Source organism: Pseudorca crassidens, chromosome 8 (genome assembly GCF_039906515.1).
Source record: "Pseudorca crassidens isolate mPseCra1 chromosome 8, mPseCra1.hap1, whole genome shotgun sequence".
Taxonomy (NCBI): domain Eukaryota; kingdom Metazoa; phylum Chordata; class Mammalia; order Artiodactyla; family Delphinidae; genus Pseudorca; species Pseudorca crassidens.
Window position 1 is genome coordinate 56,037,802 of NC_090303.1, and position 15,029 is coordinate 56,052,830.

Genomic DNA, 15,029 nt, shown 5'->3' on the forward strand with positions numbered 1-15,029 from the left:
ATTGTGGTGATGACTTCACTGTGACGTTATTTGTGTAAGAATATACCCAATGGAATATTCTAAACATTTGTAACCTAGTATATCTTAATCGTATCTCAACAAAGCTGCTAAGAATAAACATATACACGATTTTTGAGACAAAACGGTTCAGCTGCTAGAAGTGCCTCTTCTTATCAACAGTGGAATCAGAGTTAGAAAGCGTTTTGCTCTAACTTTACCAAAGGCTCTTTCACATAAGCATCCCTGAGCAAAGCTGAGAGCCTGGTATTGTGTTCCTGGTATATGTTGGGGTGATGGGGAAAGAGGCAGTCACCCAAGTGAAAGGGATGTTGGTCTTCAAAATTGCTAACACAGAGACATACACACATACACACACACACACACACCACACACACACACACACACACACACTCAGGATTGCTTGCTGCACAGTAATTGATACTTAATTCAACGCTGTCAAAACAGCACAAAAACAAAATGTCAGTTTGACTCACTTGTCATTTTAGCATTAAAATAACGTGTAACTTAGGGTTTTAATTCCCTAACATGCCTTTTATTCAGAAAGATTCAGACTTCTAGAAGCATTCATTCAGGGAACTTCAAGACCTAGTCCACTACATGAAATTCTGATCCTGTAAAAATAGTTTATGCATCTTTCATATTCATTCTACAGGTTCAGTGGGATGTGCAAATTAATGGTGATTGTTTTTTTTACCTGTTTCATTTCGATCAGAGCCCGCATTCTCAATCAACATTAATCGAACATATTTGGGACTATGCAACGGCCAGCAGATAAAAGAGAAAATGCTGTTAATTTAACTACCCGGTCGCTTTGCACCAAAATTTTGCGTTCGCGCTTTAAGGGGTCTCTCCGAGCTTCAGACTCCGCTCTTTTTCAGCAAACCCAGAAAGTGTCCCCCCTCTGAGGAGTTTTCAGTCGCTACACTCTTTCGGGTACCGCCCGAACGCCTAGCGTTTGGGCGAGCTCTTGGGGAGGGCTGATCTCCACGAAAAACAAGCTGGGTAAAGGGGCAAAGCCACAGAAACCTGTTCTCAGCCCCTGGGAGAAGCGGGGAGTTGGGACCCTCTAGCTCTGGACTTCGGGCTGGCTCCCAGACCTGCTTTAAGCGCAGGAATATCCGGGCATCGAATAGTCTCCCCCTGAAAGCGCGCTGGAGCAGTGTCCGCGCCCTTGCCGCACGGATCCCGGAGAGGCTTCACCAAGTAGAGGATTCGGGTACCCCCAGCCCTGGCGCCCAGCTCGTTGGTACGGTGACAGGTGACAAAGATGATCTGGGCTGCTCCTATCTCTGGCAGGAATAGGTGGGGCGTGAAGGAGAGCGAGGTTTGGCCGCCGCGGGAGGGCAGGAACTTCTTTGGCGTGGTCCAGCGCCCTCGGAGCGCGCTGCCTTCCCCCCGGCAGGGCCTGGCGCGGGCGAGTCCGGGTGTGGGTGGCTCCCCGAGCCGATCTCGCGCGGCAGCGGTCCTAGCCCCCTCCCCCCTCCCCCGCCAACGGGGGTGGGAAGCTGCGGGGTGGGAGTCACCGAACGTGATTGCCCGAAGCCCCTCCTGCCGGGGCGAGGGAACGCCATAAAAGGCCCGTTGCGACCTGCTCCGGACACCCCATCCGCCGGCTCTCACCCCTCGGAGAGGCGAGCCGGACTGCACAGCACTCGCGGCCCAGTCACGCCCGCTCGCCAGCCCGCCAGCCACCGTGAGTGCCACGACCCGCTTGCTTGGCGGGAGCGAAGGGAGTGCGGGCACCTGTGAACTTGACCGGGGCGCCGTCTCACCTTCTGCAGATCCCAGGGGCGCTGGGAGGGTCGCGCCCCGCTCCCCAACCCCTACGCGCCGGGCTCTCGGCGGCTAAATTCCACTTGCTCCTTCCTGTCCCCTCTGATGGTGCATCTGCCCTCTCCCCGACCCTCCTGGCTGGCTCGCTCCTCTGGGTTATCTTTAGGCGGATAAAGAGGGAGAACACGACCGCATCCCAGAGCAGCTGGCGGTTTCCTCGAGGGTCGCCGCCTGGAGGGAGTTTTCCCAAGGCGCGCTCCCAGAATGAGGACTCCCCGGAGCTTGGAAGACGCGCTCCCTGCCGCCTCTCGGGATCCTTGGGATCCGATCTGGGACTGACTGGCCCGGGAGCAGTTCTCCCCCCACCCCCCCCCCACCCCCCAGTTGCCACCCTGAAGTACTCTCAGCCATCACTGTCGAGCTCCTGCGGCCGGGCAGACCGAAAGTAGAAAAGAAGAAACTTCTTTCCTCTAACAGGGGGTTTGGGGAAGAGGGTGGGAAAGGGATAAGTCCTCCACGCAGCGGCAGGAACTTCTAATCTGTTTTTTAAAGTGTTTTAAACTGGCGCCGGCGCCTCCCCCAACTCTGCGCCTCTCACCGCGGGATCTTCGGCTCTGCTACTTGACCAAAGTTGCTCAGAATTTTCGGACGGAGCAGCGGGGCCGGGCCAGAGCAGATCTGGACCTAAATCCGCAGGGTGGTGCTCGCCACGCTCCGCTTCCCTCGGCGTGACTGGGTCGAGCGCGGACTGGGGGTGGACGTGGGGTAGGGGTGGTAGCAGCGGGATGGGCGCGGGGTCCAGAGGAAGGAGATGCGGAGTGTGTATCCTCTGAATCCCCCAAGCCCACTCCGCTGCCCCTTCGGTGTACGCAGATGCTGGGTAGCAAGCGACTGGGGCTGTCCGGACTGACCCTCGCCCTGTCCCTGCTCGTGTGCCTGGGAGCTCTGGCCGAGGCGTACCCCTCCAAGCCCGACAACCCCGGAGAGGACGCGCCGGCGGAGGACTTGGCCAGATACTACTCGGCGCTGCGACACTACATCAATCTCATCACCAGGCAAAGGTATGTGGGCTACGTGGGAGCGACGACTCCGGGACCAACCCGCTTGCACACCCGGAGATCGTGGGGATTTCAGAAGACAGGGACCTTTTCTTTTTCTTCTTTGTATCCCGGGGTAGGACAGTATCGGGCACATACTCAGCTATCAGTAAATACCAGGGCACTGAGTACATTCCCTCTGCAACTACAGTTACAAAATCCTGATCCCCAACTCAGGTTCCCCAGGCTGGGTGGCTGGCCATCTCCTGTCACCCACCCCCTTATCTTTTTTGTTCTTAGAGCAGTTGGGGGTTCTGTTTGCAAACCTGAATAGGAAAGTACCCCGTGAAAGGGGTCAGGAGGGCGCCGGGGAGGTGCTGTAGGGAGAAGGGAGAGCGGGGTATCTAGAAAAACAACAGCACAAGCTAAGGAGGAAACAGCTGAGTCGCCAAAGACATTGCCTGGTTTTCCAACCTGCCCAGACCGAAGTGAATGACGGTATTTAGGAAAAGACAAATAGAACTATTTTTTTCCCTTCTGTACAGTGTTTTATTGCAGTCTCAGCCCCTCACTTGACAATCCTGCTCCTAATAAGTAGATGTTTAGCAAGAAAATAGTTGATGTAACATGGTGAGACTCTACCCATTTCATAGCAGGTGAGTTCTGAAAAGGAAATGCCCACTTGGTGCTTTTTTAAGGAGAAACTTAACAGTGGTGTACTCACTCTAGGGTGAATCCAGGGATTACATGTAATCTGAGAAATTGTCATTCATCTTTATTCTGAACCCCCAGAAAGCTAAGATGAAAGGCCATATTTTACTCTCAACATCAGATCTTAAGCAAAAAATCAAATCCAAAATATTTTACAAATAACATAGGATTTAAAATTTGCTTCCAAAATTGGTTCATCTTAGTTTTGAATCATTCAGTATCTTAATTACTGAGATCAAATGACCTTAATAAGCTAAAAACAATGAGCTCTTTACAAGCATTAATGTTATTTAACATATTTAAATTACGTTTTGTAAAATATTGTTTGTTGTTTTACTATATTCAGGGAATAGTTGGAAAGGATCCAAAGTGGGGAGAATTTATATTTCTTAATTTTTAACATTTTTTCTGTTTCATCAGAAAGTTGTTTCATCCTAAAAATCTTTTTTTAAAGTACCAATATATATAGAATCAGAAATACATGAAAGTGCCAGAATTAAATAGTATTGGTTTATGGTCCCTAAAGTCAGATAATTTTCATTAGTGAAAAGCAAAAATGTCTTATATCTTAATAGACTTTTCAGAAAGTTAATTGCTTCAAATTCTTGCTTATGCTATCATACAGACCAGAGAAAAGAACTTTTACAAATTGTTTTTTTTCTTCTAGGAAAGCCTTTATTAGTTATTTAGTCTGTTAATTATAGCATACAGTAAAACTTATTTTTCAGAGATGATTGCTGTAAACCTTTACTATTGTATAAAGCTTTAGTATTTCAACATGTTTTCCTAGGCATTATTTTCTTCAGTCTTTACCTCAAAGCTTTGAAGTGAGTATAACTATCTCCATTTTACAGATCATGAAACTAAGAACATTTCATGAAAACCCTTTTTTAGTGATGATTAAATTGGAGCCCTCCTCCTATCGATCTTTGGATGTTGTCACCACTGTCAGCAGTCAATGTGATCTTCAACACCCTTGATGAGGAGAAAATAAGGGAAAGGGATGAGATTCAGGTTAGGTGGGAAGGAGTTGGTCCTGAAGCAGTTTTCTGTCTCATCTTCATATAAGTTCCATCTTAGAAACACTCAAAGGCTTATGATCTGCACCCATCACCTCCATTCTGTGCTCTTATCATCTTCGCACCGCACACATCCACTCATACACATGTTTGTATTTTTGAAAATTACATTTGTGAACATACGTTTTAATTTGGCATAAATGGTACTGTGATATCATTCTCTTTCCTCTCCTCTGCTACTCAGTTCATGTTCTAAAGCCATATACTCCTGGTTCATCGCTTCCATAGGTGGCATCGTTTATTCTAGAGCATTGATCTACCACATTTTATTTATACAGTCTCCTAGGTCAGTGATTCTCAACTGGGGCTGACTTTATGCTCCCCAAGACACTGGGCAATGTCTGGAGACATTTTCATTTGTCATAGTGGTGGGGTGGGAAGGTGCTACTGGCATCTAGTGGGTAGAGGCCAGGGAAGCTGCTAAACATCCTACAATGCCTAGGACAGCCCCTGATAACAAAGACTTATCCCGCTCAAAATGTATACAGTGCCAAGACTGAGAAATTCAGCCCTAGACTAGAGTTTCTCCCTCTTGGTCTCTCACTGTTATCACCTGGGAGCTTTTAAAATATACTGATGCTGCTGTAACAGCAGCATCAGTATATTTAATGAACTTGTGAATTAAATCAGAATCTCCCCGTGGGGGGTGGGGTACGGGGCTGGGCTTTACAGTGGGTTTAAAAGCTCCCCAGGTGATTCTAATGTGTGGTCAGGTTTAAAATTCTTTTCCCTAGAGATGCTATCTTTGAACGTTAAAGCATTGTGGAGAAGAAGGATAATCCAGAATTAATTAGAGCTGGAAGAACAGTCATCAGTGCTGCTCTGGGTACCACTTTCTGACTGTGTAAATTCTGCTGTTACAGACTTAGGTTCTCTAATGGTAAATAGGAGAAAATATTCTCCAGTTCTTTAATTCACTGAAGTATGATGAGGATAAATGAGTTAAGGTTGCCCAAGAGTTTTAGCATTAGTAAAATCAACTGATGGACAGAATAAATACATATAAGCAGCAGCCTGCAGCCTGATGCTACAACTCCAGAAAATCTTTGAGGAAATCTTACAAATGATGGGGACGGGGAGATGGCTTTGTATTTGCATCCCTTGAGTTCCAGCAAAGGAGCAATAATAGGAAATCTTTCCCCAGAATTTAGATTTAACTGTGCTCAATAGGCAGTTAGCATATATCCTCCATCAGCTTTGTTCCTCTGTTTTATCTGTTAGCTAATCAATCCACGCCAGGCTTATTTTTCACTTGTGGAAAAAAGCAGCTGCTGATGTCCAATGCCCTTTCTAAGAAAGGGAAAAACAGACTCCTCAAAAAATACAACTTGGTGTAGACTTGTCAGATCCTTTAGCAGTGAGAGAGACAGACAGACAGACAGACTAATGTCCTCACTTACCTGGAGCCAGCAGCATATACTACCCTGGCAGGAGAACATAACCTTGAATTCATATATCACCCTATCCATATCCTGCTGTGGGAGAAAAGAGACCAAGAACATTTCCATGGACCAGAAGGATTCCTTCATATTTTCAGGGCAGATTAAAATCACAGCATGAGAGAAGGCTTTTAGCTTTTGGCACCCCAAATAAGTATGGACTCAGGATCTGTTGGCAGCTGTGAGAATGGGTGCATTTCAACAGCAGTAATGTGCATTCTTGTGTATCGCTCTGTCACTTTCAAAGCATTGTGACTTACATTGGATATTCATCAAGACTCTAATCTAAGCAGGAGTTATGATTTTATTTTTACAAATGGGAGAACTGAGATTCAAAGACACAGGTGAGTCTAGAACTTCAGTCTGATGAGTTTTTCATAGACCTGTTTCTGAAATATCATGTGGTCTCTTTGATTTAAACTGATGTATATCATCAGAACTGTAAGCCAATTATCTAATTATGGAAACATTTAAAATCATACTTCGTGTCACCTAGTTATAAAACTATACATATGTATTGTTTGTGATAATATAAAAAGGCAAGAATTTGACTAGGAATTTTGGTTGGGTTATATAATCTGCTAAGTTATCTATTAAGTATTTAAGCAAAATTTAAATATATATATAATTTGAAATCATATTTATGATGTTTCTATATCATGTATGTTTCATTCACCTAGATTACTCGTTAGCAGATGATCAACTGAAAATAACTTTTATATTTAATACCACAAATCTTTTCTTTTCCTAAAGGTTTTTATGGTTCCTCCAAACTTGCTTTAAAGGACTTTTACTCTCCCCGACCCCGCTTTTTTTTTTAGATATGGAAAACGATCTAGCCCTGAGACACTGATTTCAGACCTCTTGATGAGAGAAAGCACGGAAAACGTTCCCAGAACTAGGTATGTAAACGCTTGTGTGGGGACATTATTGCAGAGTTCAGGTACCCAGGAGAGGGAAATCAGAGAGGGCTGCTGGGAGGAGGCGTTTGGAATGGGGTCTTCTAGACCAGGTAGGATTTGGACAGAAAGAGGGGTGGGGAACAGAGCAGGGAGGACCTTTCTCTTCACACACTCATTTGCAAATCTCTAAACTGCTGTGGGGTAATATTTTCTGGCTCAAATCATTTGATGCTCCTTTGAAATTTTAAATATGAGTGACTTTAATCTCAGAAATTACTCTATAGAGAATTTCTCACTGGCTTAGATTGTGGAAGCATAGGGTAAGCAGCCCATCTCTACATTGAAATGACCAACTCTCCATCTTTGGCTGAGGTCATCTTTAGTTGTTATACCCTAGGTGGAGGATCTCCACATCCTAGGAAATGCCCCTTCTGGTTCTCACTCCAGTCTTCCTGGTTTTACACGAAGCTGTAGATAAGTCGAGGGGTACTCCTGCTTACTTTTTGACATGTTTTAGTTCAACTGATGTCACATCATAATTTATCACATTCAATGAATGAACAAGAATGACATTATTCTTAGGGCTTGTCTGGAGCCTTGGGGCTTTCTTGGAGTGTGGACCTGCCTTAGGAAGGGTGCCCTCTGATATCTAGGTGTCAGACATTGGGCTGGGGTCCTCCTGAGAGGAGACTGTGAGTGAAAAGATGCCTGGTCCTCCTCCGTTTCCATAACTGACTCTCCTGTCCCAGGCCCCCTGCCCCTACCCACCAGTAAGATCACATGGCATATGGTTTATCCAGTTCTGTGCTAGCTAGTCCGCCTTAAACCCAGAGCTCTACAACATCAAGAACCAAGTTCCCCAGGAGAGGTCACTAGAACACTTGCTCAGCACGTGTGACTGGTTGTCACTCTTCATTGGGTTCTCCCCAGAGGATGAGCCGACGACCCTCTGAGCCGCCCGCCTCCCCTCCCACCCTCCCTCTGTTCTCTTGTGAAATGGCCAGCCAGGGTGAAGGTGCACGTGTAGAGTTGTCAGGTTTGTTCTCTCTGAAGGAAGCACCAATTTGGACTGAAATAAAACTCCAGTGCTCTTGTCCCTGGCGGTAGCAGCCAAGACTTGAACATCAAATGCAAGGGAAGCAGGTGGAAATCTCATACTAAGCAATACATACTTCTTAATGTTTCATTGATAGGCATATGATGTTTGCCACCGTAAAAAGTTTAGGCTATGCTCTATCTACTTAGGGTTAGAAATATATAATCGTCCAGACCGACTTACTGTCTTGCTTCTGCTCTTTGTTTTGTGGCCAAGCCTCACACGGTTGGTGCATGAAATAGAGTTAATCGTACTCTGATTGACAGGCTCAATCATGTGTACTTAGAAGGAGACAAAACTTGACAGCCTTGAAGTTGCCTGTGAATGCTATTTTATTTAAAAGGGTTCTTTATAGTCTAATAAATAGCACCTTACTACATAAAAAGCCTTGCAGGAAAATACAGGAAGCACATTCAGAGTTGAATGACAGTAAGTTTTTTTTACAGTTTCATGTGATTCCTGTAGTTGTGATCTTCAGAAATATTGCAGGGTTCTTTGGCTTCTTTGATAAATACAGAGCCTTTTAAATACTCCCTCTGAGATTTGCCCGAGACTCTCGGTAACATGAGTGAAAGCTACTCAGCTGGGTCTCTGTACATTATGCCACTGTCTCCCGCTCTGATAGTCTACATGGCCTCCTATTTAGAATGCCAACAGCAGACTTTTCAACAGCTTCTGATCATCTTTCAGTTCAGAATTGAATGTCTCACTCTTGCAAGGCTCCCAGGAAGTTGGGAAGCTTCTCTTACGTGCTTTGCTTCTTGTGTTTGACAGGCTGGAAGACCCTTCTATGTGGTGATGGGAAATGAAACTTGCTCTCCGGTCTTTGCCTATTTTTCAACCCCTATTTCATCCTGTAAAACTAGAGTCTGCCGGTCCTCCCAATGCATGCAGCCCCTTTGCTCACCTCTGCAGAATTTCCTTTTGTCGACATTGTATATATGTGCGTTTAAATAAAGTACCACGCATTCAAAAGTGTATGCTCCTCAATGCAGAATCTGCTGTTGCAGTAGTAAGAATTATTTGAAGTTATTCATTAAACCACAATCTCCCTCAAGTAGCAGATTCAAGGTTTGTTTCACCAATATTAAAACAGTGCCTATGGAAGATATAAAGATATGATTTATGACGACCAAGACTCAGCTGTGGGGAGTGTGTGTGTGGGTGTGTGTGAACAACAGACATATTTGGAAACACAGAGCAGGGCAATGCTAATTTCTAACAATTTGCTGAACTTTTTCCCCCATTCATATGGAATTCTTGCTAACCTTGTTAGCCTATGCTGTCAGCAGAAAGGACTGATGTCTGAAGGAACTTTCTGCAAAATGTCCTGTATGTCCTCTGTTGAATACAGTAGTCACTAGGTACATGTGGCTTTTGAGCACTTGAATGTAGCGAGTGCAAATAAGGAGCAGAGTTTTACATTTTAGTGTATCTTAAATAGCCACGTGTTTCCAGTGGCTGCCATATCAGACAGCTCAGACCTACACGTTTACTTAGGCCACCACTCTTAGAATTTGAGTCCTAAACAGAAACACACTGAGTAGGATGATTATCTTTTCACACAACATGGGGTATGATAATTAATTTAGCTAAAGGTTATTAAACTTCCCCTCTCCTTCACTTATTATACTCCCTCCACGTACTTATTTGCATAGGCTTAGTATTAGATTCTGATGTGTAATTTCTAAATCAAAGAAAATGGGCCTCATCCTATATTTGTACTTTGAACCACACCGTAAAAAATATGCACAAATATTTTTATGTGATGTCTTAAAACTGCTTACAAAAACCCTGTACACACCGTGACTTAGGGAATTGTATGGTATACAAAATATTCTTTGTTCACAAAGCATTCTAATGTTTCCCCAGTGCCCTTATGAAAGGAACCAAAGAGGTCCCTCATCCCTTTCATCATATGAGGACATAGCAGGACGATGCTGGCTATGAACCAGGAAGCAAGCTCTCACCAGACAACAAATCTGCTGGTGCTTGATCTTGGGCTTTCCAACCTCCAGAACTGTGAGCAATAAATCTGTGTGGTTTTTAAGCCACTCAGTCTATGGTAATTTGTGATAGCAGCCCGAGTGGACTAAGACATCCCTGAGAAACAGAAATTGACTTTAAGAAATACAATAATGGTATAAAAAAAAAAATCACACAACTACATTCCAAGAGATTCCCTAGTAGTACTTCTGAAACATCTTCAGCCTGATAACCCTTCTTGGAATGAGTTTAAAGGCACTATACCACCCATATATCATTGCAAATAATAATCCTTGCGAGAGTTACAGTAAGAATAATTCAACCTTCATTAATGAAATGCCTGTGGGCAACATAGTCATTATCAAGTAAATGTATGAGAATTTATGAAGCTCTCCTCTGATCCTAGCTTTATTCAACATTCTAAGAGGTATAAATTGTGTATGTGTTTTCGTAGGTGCCATTGTGTTTTTATTTTGATCCTTTCAGTGCTCATGACACATTCAAGCAGAGGATTATTCCCCCCATTTTCACAAGTGAGGAAGCTGAGGCCCAGGGAAAGTAAGTGACTTTCCCCACTGCATTCAGGTTAGGGGGATTTGACAGCAGCTGCTCTAATTTCAAACTTTACCCTGCCCGATGATGTCTCGTGGAAGAAGTAAGTCAAGACCAGGTCATATATGACCTTGTCAACAACCTAATCGTGGCACACTTAAAACAAATTAGAGAATAACAAAGTACTAAACCGTACAAAAGGCATTTAGAAATGGAAATGAGTGTGGGTAGAATTAGCTAGAAAAGTCTTCAGAGAGACCATGAATGTTGAGCTGGGATTGAGGACATTCTGGGTGAGGTGACCTGCTGAGCTCAACACAGAGGGGGATCAGCTTGCAGAGTGGCCAGGGTTGGATCAGTGAAGCAGGTCCAAGAATGGCCAAACTCACTCATCCATTCATCCATTCACACACTTAGCATTTTCGAGCACCTAATACCTGTTGGACATTGCACTAAGCACTGGGCATACAAAGATCAGTACTAGTTTCTCAGGGAATTTGCCCTCCAATGAGGGAGACAGATAATTAGTGCATCGTTAGAAGTACAGAGATGGGAGTGTTAGAGTTTGGGGATGTTAGGGGCCTCTTTTCCACTCATCATGCCTCCCTTTGCAGTTTCCTGACAAAGGAGCTATAGATTTAACAGTCAATTGGCAAATGGCGAACAAAGTACCAGATGGGCAAGTATCCAATGAAGCCAAAGACAGGGCTGCCCTAAGCTGAATCAGAGCACCTGGCTGAGGCCTGAACCTCTAGGGTAGCCCAGCCCCCATACGAAACCTCAGCACCCTGGTGGGGAGCGGCAGGAATAGTGAGGTGTGTGGCAGTCTCACAAATCCACTTACGCAAACAGCACACAGACAGGAAGAGGCAGCCTGCCACGTCCAGCAGCAGAGGGGGGAAGAGAAGGGACACTCGTGAATGCGTGTTACCTTCTGGACAATATCCCTGCCCATTGGGCTCCCCTGGTGGTGCAGTGGTTGAGAGCCCGCCTGCCGATGCAGGGGACACGGGTTCGTGCCCCGATCCGGGAAGATCCCACATGCCGCGGAGCGGCTGGGCCTGTGAGCCATGGCCGCTGAGCCTGCGCGTCCGGAGCCTGTGCTCCGCAACGGGAGAAGCCACAGCAGTGAGAGGACCGCGTACCGCAAAAAAAAAAAAAAAAAAAAATCCCTGCCCACAGTGCAATGTGGTCTCAAGAATCAATCAGGATAGCAGCTTCATTCCATGCAGGGGGAGATAGTAAAAGAGAACAGAGGAGGAACAGCCAGAAGCCTCTACTGGCCAAGACTAAAACTTAAGCCCTTTGAATTCAATACACTCAAAGCTGTGATCCACTGTTTCAGGGGAAGAGATACCTCCGCCCTCTCTAACAGGAGGTGGGCAGGAGGTGCTACAGGAGCCATGAAGGGGCACCCACCCCAGGCTGGTGAGACTGGAGGAGGCAGGCCAAACTTCCTGGAGCTACCGGTGCTTGAGCGGAGGTTGGAAGGCAGAGCACCAACTGCCAGATGAAGGGTGTAAGGTAGAGGATCTGCAGGTATGAGAGAGCAAGACGTATTTTGAGGAGTTTTTAATTATTCTTGATTCCTAGTCTCTGTAATTGACTGTGTGCTAGGCTTGGACCACTGGGTTACTATTCTAAAGGGAGAATCCAATGTGGGATGAAGTCGAGTCCCATGGCCACCCCCAACCCTTTTCTCCCAGGCATTCCCTCCCCTCAAGTCCCACCTGTTCTTCCTATAGACTTGGCTCTGGGGGAAAATCAGCCCCTCTAACAATAGTATTCATTTGGCCAAATCAGGACTCAGCTTCTCAGCCTGAGAGTTCTTAGTCATGATCTTATGGACAAACTTACAAGTTCAGAGAATAACTGTTTTTAGGGTTGGTTCCACTCCCTAATTCAGGAAGGAGGCACCGCGCTATCTCTTTTGCAATATTTTAGCTGCCTGAACACCTTCCAGCCTCTTTCCCCTGCCAGATAAGGGTCTGGACAGAGGAGCAGATATAAAGAGAAGGAAAGGTCAGCACTTGTTTGGGACTTCCACACCATGGTATGAATCTTCTTCCCACTAAGCAAAGATGGCTGTCCGAAGGTAGGCCCACACACAGCCTCCTCGTGCCCTGATGGCAGGAAAGCAAACGTGAGGGTAGATAATTGTTCCCCTCTTTCTAATACACATGCATTATGCTTAGATGGTTACTTATTACTGTGTATACAATGGAAAATGTTTTTTCTCCTCTATGCAGAACATTGGAATCAGTTACGATGTCATCAGAATTCAACAAATACTTTTTCCATCATCATAAAAGAAAACAGCCTTTCGAGTGAGATGTTTCAGTGGAATATTCTTTTATTGTGTTTCATGGGTTGGAGGATTATAATAGTGTCACAACTAAATTATTGCCTTTTCTTCTGCCTATTAGAAAAATTATCACAGAGTGAAATCACACAGAATCTTTTTCTCTTTTTAAAATCAGAGTGCAATAACATATAATTAATTGTATGTCATCCAGGCTCATTTTTTAATGTGCTAAGTAAGAGTTATCAATTTAAACTTGTTCTAATGCTGCAGGATTGAAACGCTTTACAATCACGGGAGCAGGGTGATGGTGCGGATAGTACCTGCCTTGTTGCCTGACACATAGTAGGTGTGCAGTGAGGGACAGTGCAGCCTGCAGTTGATTGTGATGATTGGGAGTGATCCCACAGGAGCCAGCACCGATGGGATGTTTGGTGAACAACCTCAAAGGATTCTCTGTCATCCTTTCAGGAGGTGTAGGTACCATTTATGCAGGGCCTTGACAAAAGTACAGGAGTTTATTTAACCACAGCTTCCTGATGCTCTCAGAGTTGTTGGTTAATAGACTAATTTCTAATCATCTTAGAAGTTCGAGTCATCTTAAATTACCTTTAGTATCAACTTCAAAAAGAACTTTTATTTCAGCCTTGAATATTGTGGTCCCCAAATTCTCTGAAATGCCTCTAGGTCACTACAAATTTTTCCCTGGCTTTGAGTTTAATGATAATTTTGGAGTTCTCACAAATTTTTAACACTTACATTGCTAATGTGTTGACATATTACAAGTATGTCATATTGGCATATAACACATCTTACTAATGTATTGACTCTACTTTGGGGTGACTCTAATTTGTCCTTAGGCAGATTATTTTGATATTTAAACTTGTAAAGGATTTGAGCCTTTAAAAAAATGTTTTATCTACAAGACACAGATTCCTCCAATCTCGTCCTAATTTCAGAATTCTTCTTTTTCCTAGAAGTTAATTGAGTTTGAAACTTGATTTGTTCAGTGTATTTATTTGAAGTCTGACTTGACTCATTAATTTGGCTGCTATACTATGATATTATGAGGCAATTTAAAGTTGAAATAAGAACCTTTGAGTAGAATATCCAAGTATATTTTACCCTTTCTGCTCACTCACTAACACCTTACTATTTGGGTATTATCTACTAGAGAGAACAGCATTGTTCAAATGATTTTTCAATTAAAGTTTACCTAGAATAATTTGGATTTTATTTATTGTGATTTCTTCATCTTTTCTATCACTGACAAGTCTTCTCACACCACAGTGACCTGCTAAATTTCAATTTAGCAGTCTGTGAATTTCAATGCAAGAATAAGCAATGTTGGCAGAACAAATTTAATATAGTCATTCCTCCTAATAGACTGAATTATTGACCAAGTTATAATGGAGCCAGCTGATCTCTGATGAGTTTCTAAAGTCCAGAGGATCTTATCAATTCCTGAGATATTTACTGAATAGTCTCTCTGCGACAGGCAATCTGCAAGGTTCTAAGAGTTGTATAAAGATGAGTGAGACAGTTTCTCTGCTCTTAAAGACCTGTAGTTTATGAAGGAGATAGACATATGCTTAAGCGACTGCACTACAAGGCAGATCATGATCAAGGTTTACACAGAAACATAAAGCAAGTGCTATGAAAGAACAGGGGACGCTGAAAACATTTCCACGAGGGTGTGTAGGGAGAGGGGGGTGTTATTAAGAGTGGACCTTGGTGAATGGCAGTTCAGTAGGTTGCTGTTTACTAATGTGGATCTCAAGGTCATTATTAACTATGTTATATTCCTAGAAAAGACGCTGTGCAGGTCCCCAAGCAAGCTCCCGGTGGGATTCTGAGATAGCTCTCTGGGGAAGTGGTGATTGGCCATCCATCTCGGAGTCAGCATTGATTATCTGAGCTGATGTGAATGAGAGGTGGGACGAGAGATTCAAGACTGTGGAGAGGATAGGACAGCTTCTGATGTTCTGTTAATGCTCATCCTCCACCCTGAAAATGAGGGACGCGTTTGGGCAACAACGGGAGAAGAGTAAGTACACAAACCTAAAAGTACCATGTTTTTGGAAGAAGTGATATTCTAGGCAGAGGACAGGCTGCATTGGGGTCTAAGTGA

General features: G+C 44.3%; 1 protein-coding gene across 3 annotated transcripts; it reads left to right on the plus strand.

The window, feature by feature from the left end:
• Positions 1–461: 461 nt before the first annotated feature.
• NPY (neuropeptide Y) lies at positions 462–10,112 on the plus strand. 3 transcript variants are annotated; one of them, XM_067746522.1, is made up of 4 exons: positions 462–1,267; positions 2,668–2,855; positions 6,882–6,962; positions 9,931–10,112. In XM_067746522.1, exons 2-4 carry the CDS (start codon positions 2,668–2,670, stop codon positions 9,986–9,988), a joined length of 327 nt encoding a protein of 108 aa, XP_067602623.1. In that variant the 5' UTR covers positions 462–1,267; the 3' UTR covers positions 9,989–10,112. The 3 variants fall into 3 exon arrangements, with proteins under 3 accessions (XP_067602623.1, XP_067602622.1, XP_067602624.1); XM_067746521.1 differs by lacking the exon at positions 462–1,267 and adding an exon at positions 1,379–1,714; XM_067746523.1 differs by lacking the exons at positions 462–1,267; positions 9,931–10,112 and adding exons at positions 1,407–1,714; positions 8,833–9,033.
• The last annotated feature ends 4,917 nt before the right edge of the window (positions 10,113–15,029 follow it).

Bases quoted from the DNA above. Each gene is read 5' to 3' on its own strand.
- NPY (XM_067746522.1), top strand. From the start codon at position 2,668: ATGCTGGGTAGCAAGCGACTGGGGCTGTCCGGACTGACCCTCGCCCTG. The intron at 2,856-6,881 runs GTATGTGGGCTA...TTTTTTTTTTAG, and splicing joins AATCTCATCACCAGGCAAAG to ATATGGAAAACGATCTAGCC. The intron at 6,963-9,930 runs GTATGTAAACGC...ATGTTTCCCCAG, and splicing joins GAAAACGTTCCCAGAACTAG to TGCCCTTATGAAAGGAACCA.